Source organism: Anopheles moucheti, chromosome X, assembly GCF_943734755.1.
Source record: "Anopheles moucheti chromosome X, idAnoMoucSN_F20_07, whole genome shotgun sequence".
Lineage (NCBI taxonomy): Eukaryota > Metazoa > Arthropoda > Insecta > Diptera > Culicidae > Anopheles > Anopheles moucheti.
In genome coordinates, this window is record NC_069142.1 from 11,739,147 (window position 1) to 11,747,983 (window position 8,837).

General features: G+C 50.1%; 1 protein-coding gene across 1 annotated transcript; it reads left to right on the top strand.

The window, feature by feature from the left end:
* Positions 1-502: 502 nt before the first annotated feature.
* On the top strand, positions 503-8,540 carry LOC128306761 (uncharacterized). Its single transcript, XM_053044367.1, has 13 exons — positions 503-1,046; positions 2,163-2,235; positions 2,304-2,344; positions 2,415-2,603; positions 2,690-3,857; positions 3,937-4,139; positions 4,320-4,527; positions 4,612-4,803; positions 4,865-4,927; positions 4,991-5,136; positions 5,198-5,284; positions 5,472-5,887; positions 7,267-8,540. Exons 1-13 carry the CDS (start codon positions 503-505, stop codon positions 8,188-8,190), a joined length of 4,254 nt encoding a protein of 1,417 aa, XP_052900327.1. The 3' UTR covers positions 8,191-8,540.
* The last annotated feature ends 297 nt before the right edge of the window (positions 8,541-8,837 follow it).

Below are 8,837 nucleotides of genomic sequence, written 5' to 3' on the forward strand. Positions count from 1 at the left end.
TATCACCCAACGGCTAGTGTGAGTTCCACTGCGTTCGTCGGTGGTACTGTTGAGAGTACATTTTTGTACTTTAATTTTAGAAGCTAAGCGATTGAGCACTATTTGAATATATTTTTCATCGTTTCATCAACGTACACTATTTTTACATTTATAAAACATTACTATTTCCAAGTCGTATCTTACCTAGCAAGTTGCGTTTGAGAAAACCCCTAACAGTATGCAATTCGGAGGACAAATTATAACTTTTAACGCTTATTCTTCATTTTATTGTTATCCATTTGATAAGAATATTTATTTGTAAATAAATTTAATCTACACATAGCAGTTAAGCAAAACAAAATAAGTCTTCACCACTTGAATCACCTAAATGAAAAACTGCATGTTTCATCCCACAGTTACAGCTAAATTTCGACCAAACGACCAACCAACCGTGCGCCCTGGCTTGGAAGGATGTAGACGCTCTAGGGGAGGCACCTTCCACCGGTTACGGGAGCATACGGCTATGCGCCAGCGATCGTCGGTCTCCATTCGTGACTCCTCCGGCATCCGCTCAAGCGCCCATGGCTCTATGGAGTCAGTGTTGCCGCGCAACCGTCTAACTAGTGCCTCCACGTCCAAAAGCAACGGCGGTAGTACGCATTACGGAGCAGCAGTAGTACCAACGCCACCACCAGCACACTACCGGCCGGCAGTAACCGGCGGTGTTATGAATGATCACTCTCGCTGCGACAGTCGGACATCGCACCAGAGCCTTAGCAGCAGCATCGTCAGCAGCAGTAGCAGCAACAGCAGCGGCAGTACGAGACTGCCCAAACACACCGTGCTAAAGTCAGTGGAACACCGCACACGGCATAAGATAAGTCCCGGGCCGGAAAACGCTGTCAGCTCCACATCGACACCGGGTACGTCGCATCGTGCCGGTGCGGGTGCCCTAGCGCAGGGCAGCGACCAGGGTTCGACCGGCAGCGCCCGGACACTATCGGCGAACGATCCCGACAACCTATCCAGCTATCGACGGTACAGCACCTATACGGCCGGGCTGAAAGGTAAGGCAAATAAGAATGTCCAGCTGTGTCTTTGTGCCACCCCCTCCGAAAAACCTTCCGTTCCGAGGTTCTCTCCTCATTATCGAAGCTATTTTCCTATCCCCCTATCCGTACACTGGCCAGTCCATCTCATGAACGCATCCCTTACCCTACCATAGTGGTTAGCTTCGAAATTCACATCGCCGGTCCCCTTTTTTCTCGGCACACCATTAACCTGACTATCACCATAATCCTCAAAAATCCTCTCGGGGATTTGGCAGGTTCATTGCCGCACGACAGGAGTGGGCCGGATTGGGAGATGGAAGGTTTGTACGGTCGGTCAAGAGGACCCCCATTGTACCCAACCGAACCAAACCCGGTACTACCGTACAACATTCCGGTGTACATGCAGGCATGTAATCGGAAAAATCCAACCCCATGCCCGGCGGCGGCGTTGCGATGAAGTTGATTTTTTCTCACACATTTTAACCGTCCGTCGGAAAGTTCCTTAATAAGCTCTGACAACTCCGACAATCAGATTCCAAGCAGCAGTAGCAGCAGTGGCAACCTCAACCCCCGGGGATAGGGTAAATCCCTTTCCCTTTATTCTTCCGCTTTTTTTTTTAAACTACGTGCTTCGAATTTTTGGCACAGCATTTTGCCGTTTTTTTTTTTTTTTTGCAAAGATCCTACCACCTAGGTTAGCCCACCGGTGGAGTGGGCCGATTTCTTCGCAAGACGGTACGAGGGATTTTTTTTTTGGTTCTGCGTTTTCGTACACTGGGTAGAAATTTGTTGCGAAAATGTTTACCCCCGGCTTCCGACGGGCTGATATGCCATTGGTGTAAAAATGAACATCTCCCGCACCGTGGCAAGTGACGACTTCTTCAACGATATCGGTAGTCGACTGTTTTATTCGCATGTATTTGATGGGTTGGGAGATTTGCGATGACTTGCTGGTAATTAGTTGATACTCTCGGTATCAAAGTGAATTTACAGCTTCGTTTCGTGATTGTGTTGAAAGAGGAAGAAAAGAGGAAGGAGTTCGTTTGAGGCCGTATCTTACTCGCTACAAATTTTTCTTTTGATGTGCATTTCTTTACGCTCAACACTCCCGACCCGAATCCGCAAAAACAGAATCTAGCAAGTGTCCCACACCGGGTTGTGTCGGGTTAGGCCACGTCACCGGACTTTACTCGCATCATAGAAGGTAGGTTGAGCTGCGGTGTTGCCGCGACAAGCGCAAACTACTACAACTCCTAACCTCAACTCTTTCAGCTTATCCGGATGTCCACGGCGCGATAAAGTATCGTCAGAATGTAAGTTCCCAAATGTTTGGAGTCGACTCGACGACAGGGGGTTAACCTTGGACGTTCATTTCCTTCACAGTGCTAGCGCTCCACGAGACGATTTTGAAATGCCCAACGCCGGGGTGTAACGGCCGTGGACACGTCAGTGCCGGGCGCAACTCGCACCGGAGTCTCTCCGGCTGTCCCAAGGCAGCCGCCAGTAAGGCAGCAGCTCGCGAGCTCAAGTATCAAAATGGTTTGCTCTTTCGCCAAAAGTTACACACAGCAGGTAAGTAGGCGCTCCTTGCAGTCTCTCTGCAGTCTGCGGCCATATTTCACTGAATCTTCCTGGGTCCTCTTCGTCCATGCGATCAGTACTGAACTATCAGCAATTGGGGGACTACCATTCGGCATTAGCAGTGTCTGCGGATGACGTAGCTGTCCGCGACATTAGCGCAACCCGTCAGCTCCCGTTGCAAACCATTCAAACGACTGAAACCGCTAGAATAAGGCAGCAAGCATCAACACCGCACAGCCGGCAGGCGAAGGATCTCAGCAGTAAGCATATTGCGCCCCACGAATCGAACAGTGAATCGCCGGGTGCGGAGGTGAACTCTCATCCTGACCTAGCCCAACCGAACCCAAGGCCGGTGATTAAAACTGAGCAGCAGGAGGAAACCGGCCTGCCGTCGGGAGAGCCTTCTAATCACCAACACCCATCAGACGCACGCGGCCCCAAGATGCTGGAGAGCAGCTACGGGCGTGAGCAGGATCTCACCCGGTACGGGCAGATTGGCGATACGCGACAGCAACAGTATACGACAGCCCACTACGATACGAGCCAAACATTACCAGCCAACTCATACGATCTCGGTTCATACACATCCCGTGGCTACGATACAGGTGCCTTCGAACGGTACGACACCGCCAGCTACGGCATGCAGAAGAGCTTCATGTACGGTTCCGTCTACCAGCCGGTCCAGTCCACGCTCGACGACTACTCGGTTGCGGTCGGTCTGTCCGGCACGGGTGTTGGCCCCACAGCGCCCGGCCAGACACCGCCCGTTGGTAGCCTTGGCCCGACGGTGCAGCAAGAATCGATGCTGCCACCGGCCGGCCCACCGCTCCTGAAGGTGGAGATGCCCGACGATAACAACTCCACCACCGAACCAATCTACCCGCGACCCGTCTACCACTACGAACCGTCGTGCGGTGGTAGTCCCGCCCATCCGCCCGGCTACTCGGCGATCAATTTAAGCGTGAAGGTAACCTCGAGCGAAGGCACACTACGCGGGGGCGTTGGATCACCCGGCCTAACGCCCACAAACGGCACAGCCGAACGGCAACCCGTCGTGGATCTCTCGTCAAACGGTGTATCCTCCTCGAACGGGCAACTCACCGCGGACGGTGGAAAGGGTGAGGCAGAGACACAACTCAGCCCCAAACCCGGCACCAGTCCCAACCACATCAAGGCAAACAGTCCACACATACCGAGCCCGCAGGGCCACACACTAGATCTGAGCGTTAGTCGACTACCCAACAGGTACCTACTGCAAAGAGGTGTTCAGTAGAAGTTGTGATGGTTCTTATCCTTTGTTTCCACTTGATTGTTCGGTCAACAGCTCAACAAGTCCACAGTATCACCAGGACACGGCAACCGCTGCAACGAACGCTCGATCACCTCCGACAGAACCGGTGGACTTTAGCGGTGCCCCAAGACCGCTGAGCTTCGGTTTTATGGGACCGCCGGGTCCTGGGTATAGCAGGGAATCGACACCGGACAGTGCTGCATCGCATTATCTAGATGGTTACCGAGATCATAGCGGTGAGTGGAAAATACTTCTCCATCTTCAAGAAGCTTTCTTTGGTTCATAATACGCCTGAAGGTATGCAAAATCGTTAATAGTAGGTAATAATAGGTAGTTGCTAACCGATGTGCATACCTTCTGGCGCTGCCCATCGCAAGTATCTTATTACATCTGCTAAATGTATACTCGTGATACAGGGTATAGTCCACATCCAGGTTACGGGATGGTAGAGTATGCCAATGGATATCCTGGATACGGTTCCAACTACCAGGCCTGTCCACCGTACGGTGCGTCCCTCGGTCCATACTCTTCCGTACCGGGGGCAGGATACTCGTCCGCTGGTTCCTGTTACGCCATGCCGCCTCCATCACACATACCCTCGCACGACAAGCTGCTCAAGGATGGGTGAGTAGCAACCAGCTCCCGCCCGTGTGTTACCCAACTCGACTAACTCGCCATGCCGTACAAAACTTACGGGTTTCGTTCCAGCATGTCTGGACTTTCGCGCACCGACAGACAATACCACACGAACACGCAGGAGCTCAAGTGTCCAACGCCCGGGTGCGATGGTTCTGGACACGCGACCGGTAACTATTCCTCCCACCGCAGCCTGTCCGGCTGTCCGCGAGCAACCAAACCCAAGAGCAAACCACGGGACGGCCAAGAATCGGAACCGTTAAGGTAGGATGATGCAGCAGCAGTAGTATTCTTGCTTTGTACCAATTTTCGCTTGTTTATTCAGATGTCCAATCCCAGGTTGTGACGGTTCGGGCCACTCGACGGGGAAGTTTCTTTCGCATCGAAGGTAAGTGTGGCACAGCCTACAATTAGGTCTTCCCCCCTAACTGCTCCCACATGTCGGTTCCAGTGCGTCCGGATGTCCGATTGCTAACAGGAATCGTATGCGCGTGATGGACACTGGAGTTCCCACCTCGGCCGACCTGCAACCACAGCATTCTTCCAAGCTCAACTCGATGAAGTTTGATGGTGTATCGAACACAAATGGTTGTGACGGTGGGTAAAGGGGAAACATTCGATTGAAGAGCTTGCTAAAAATTCTGCCACTCTCTTCTAGCGCTAGCAAACTCACTAGGTCAGGGCATTAAGAAGGCAAAATACTCCGAAGAACACATGGGTGATGGTTACGGTAAACAGTATTCAGGTAAATAATTCTAACCATCCGGAACCTGCTAAAAATGCTGGTAAAAGGATAACTACATTGCATACTGTTAGGCGCTGTTTACACACAATTATTGCCTAACTTCAGGCGCCCGCCTGGTTACAAGCATTTTGTATCAAACGGATATAGTTTATCGCTTTGATCCACATGACGTGCCTTTCCATCTCAGCAATGTCCGACATGGTGATGACGCACTCGCCGGATCAGGATACGCGCAACAGCGGCAATCCCGCCAATGTGGCAACCGGTACCGTAGGACCACCGCAGGAAACGATACCGCCCAGCTCATCGATGGCCCTCTCCCACCTCCGGACCGGCAACAACGGCGGCGTGCTGGCCCGCATGCAGGACCCGAACGGGCAGGACGCACCGGCGGAGCAGCGCAACGGATCGGCGGGCGTTGGCGTCGGCGGCAATAGCGAGAGCGGTGGTGCTGGTGGATCATCCGGAGCCGGCGAAGACCTGCTGTCGCTCGAGGCGGAAATATCCGAGCTGCAGCGGGAGAACGCCCGCGTCGAGTCGCAGATGCTCCGGCTGAAGACCGACATTACCGCAATGGAGACGCAGCTTAGCCACGCCGAACGGGTACGTAAGCTAAGGTTGGTTGAAGCGAGCTTGATTCGTTAAACACGACTTTCGACCGGTGAGTGAATGCGTAAGACCAGTGTTTTATCTTATTTCTTATTGTTCCACACCATCCCACGCTACTGACCTTTTGTTGGAAAACGCCGCATGACCTGCACGAAAATTCATCCATTTCCCTCAAACAATTCCCATGTTCGTCAAACAATTCTCCCTCCTCCGCAAAAAAAAAATCTAACCCTCAGAGCACAGAGCACAAACAAGAAAAACAAACCATCAAATCTCAACCAACCCGTTCGGTTGTTTGTAACGACAAATCAAATTCAATAAAGTCATAAAAAAACAACCCACATAAACGACCCATTGATACGATCGCACATAAAATACTTTTCCGGTGTCGGCTATGCAGTATCATCGTCCCCCTTTGCTGGATTGCTCCATTCGTTTGACTGTCGAGTGGTTCCAGTGACCGCTATTCACCCCCTGTGTTTTTTTAGACGCACTAAATGCTTTAACATGCTCCCTTTAGCAAAAATGGAACATGCTCAACTGGAACCAACAAAGCAAGGCATCTTGTTGGTTTTTTTTTCTTCTGTTGGGCATCAAATTGATGGTTTGGTTAGAGATAAATACATTAAAGATGTTAACACTTTTGTGGGGTGGCTCGTTAAATGTTAAGACGTTCAAATAGAAGAGCAATTCGTGTGTTGCTTAGTGCCTTAAGATAACATATTTATAAGGACTTTAGAGCTCTGATAGCAGTGTTTCAATGTTTGATGTATTAGAATCTACAAACAATCTAACACCATCCAAAAAGAGGTTAAAACAGCTAATATGTAATGTGGGTTGCATACTTTGGGGCGTATATTTTTGTTGAAGCTCAGTTAGAGCTCTTATAGATGTGTTTCAATGTTTGTTGTATTTGAATCTATAAACGATCTAGCAGCATCCAAAAAGAGGTTAAAACAGCTAATATGTAATGTGGGTTGCATACTTTGGGGCGTATATTTATGTTGAGGCTCAGTTTGAGCTCTGATAGAAATGTTTCAATGTTTGATCTATCAGAATCTATAAACGATTTAACAGCATCCAACAAGAGGTTACAACAGCTAATATGTAATGTGGGTTGCATACTTTGGGGCGTATATTTTAGTTGAGGCTCAATCTTTTCTTCGCTCACTCTTTAATCCTTACAAACATAGCATCTTCCCTAAGGCAGCTTAAAAAAATTCCACCTCCTCTGAATCCTTGTAGCATTTCAAGTTATTATTTCGTTCTTTCGTAACACTTTAAGCGTCTTACGCAGGGTTTGATAAACGGCAGCACTATTTAATATTGGAGTTTATTTTTCCTCCCTTATCTCGTCGATGGGTAACGAGCAGGAAAACGAGACACCTGCCGGTCGTGGCCACGTAACGGGTTACTATGATCATCTGCGCAATAACGTTATAACCATGCTCGAGCACGTCAAGATTCCACCGGGCGCTGGTACTGCGTGTGACGGTGCTGCTCTGTCCGCACACGAAACCAACATCCGGCACATCAACAGTAGCAACGATAAAAACAACAACAATACTACAACCGGCACCAGCAAGCATCTGCACGCCGATGGAGACGGTGATGGTAACAACAATAACAGCAGCCACAGCACCAACCAGGAGTCCGTACTGACTCCCTCCCACGGGCAGCTCTGCTGCGCTGGGCTCAATACGAACAAGCGAGGTCCATCGGTTGGTGAGGACCTGCACGACCGTACGCTACAATCTTCCGGTGCCGTCGTCGACCATCCGGACGTGCCGCGTACGCCGGACAATCGTGGGCGGGAGGAACCGCCGTACGATAACTACCTTTCCAAGCTGCAGTCCCTCTGTTCGTCACACTCGATCACCCCGTCCACTACCTCCGCTTCGTCTACTGCGTCCGCTTCCTCGGTCGACTCTTCCAACACCTACACGACGGTCGTGACCGCCTGCAGCCCAATGGTAACGCCACAGCACCACCATCACCATCACCATCAGCATCATCATCTCCACTCGCACCACCATCTCGGACATCTGCCACCGGGCGGATCGAGTTCGTCCGTGCCAACCGGACCACCACCCTCCACCGTGTCCGGCATGATGGCACCGCACCACTATCAATCCCAACCGCCCCACCCGATGCACCATCTGTACGATGCAAACGGGCCGATCTACACCAATCTTGGACCGGCCGCTGATTCACACCCACTGTATGACACGATGAAGCTGCCGAGCACTGGCGGTGGTGAAGCATACATGGGCATGGCACTGCCGGCACCGATTTAAAGGCCGCGTGGGGATAAAAATCTTTATCTGAATGATTAAAGTAAAACGCAGAACGTGACCCAAGCTGCTTTGGAGCTGCTTTCACAACACACTTACTCTAAGTAGATGGAATTATTGTATACGTTTCTTTGTGAGCAGCTCTCAGGTTGTGTGTTGCATTATCTTACAAGGAAAGTTGGACCTTAAACCTGGAATGTCTGTGGGTCGGTGAGATGAAAAAGGCACTGGAAAAGTATTAAGCGAGACTTGAACAGATCATTCTGTGATGCGTATTGCATACATTAAGGCGTTCAATCTTCCAAAGAGAGAAGTTCTCCCAGTCTCTCTCTCTCTTTGTCTCTCTTTTGAACGCTTTAATTTCCCAAGTAGTCTGCTTGTTGGTCAACGATGTCTGTGGGTCGGTGAGATGAAATAGGCACTAAAACGTATTAAGTGGAACTTGAACAGATCATTCTGTGATGCGGATTGCATACATTAAGGCGTTTAATCTTCCAAAGAGAGAATTTCTTCCAGTATCTCTCTCTCTCTTTGTCTCTCTTTTAAACGCTTTAATTTGCCGCGAAATTTTGCTGTCCCTACAGCAATCTACAAAATCTAGGTTTTCTACAACATTCTTTTCATCGTGCTCTTTTTGTAGTGCAGAAATC

Excerpts from the sequence above, each read along its gene's own strand:
- LOC128306761 (XM_053044367.1), top strand. The coding sequence starts at position 503 with ATGCGCCAGCGATCGTCGGTCTCCATTCGTGACTCCTCCGGCATCCGC. Across the intron at positions 3,858-3,936 it reads GTTAGTCGACTACCCAACAG|CTCAACAAGTCCACAGTATC; the intron begins GTACCTACTGCA and ends TTCGGTCAACAG. Across the intron at positions 4,140-4,319 it reads TGGTTACCGAGATCATAGCG|GGTATAGTCCACATCCAGGT; the intron begins GTGAGTGGAAAA and ends CTCGTGATACAG.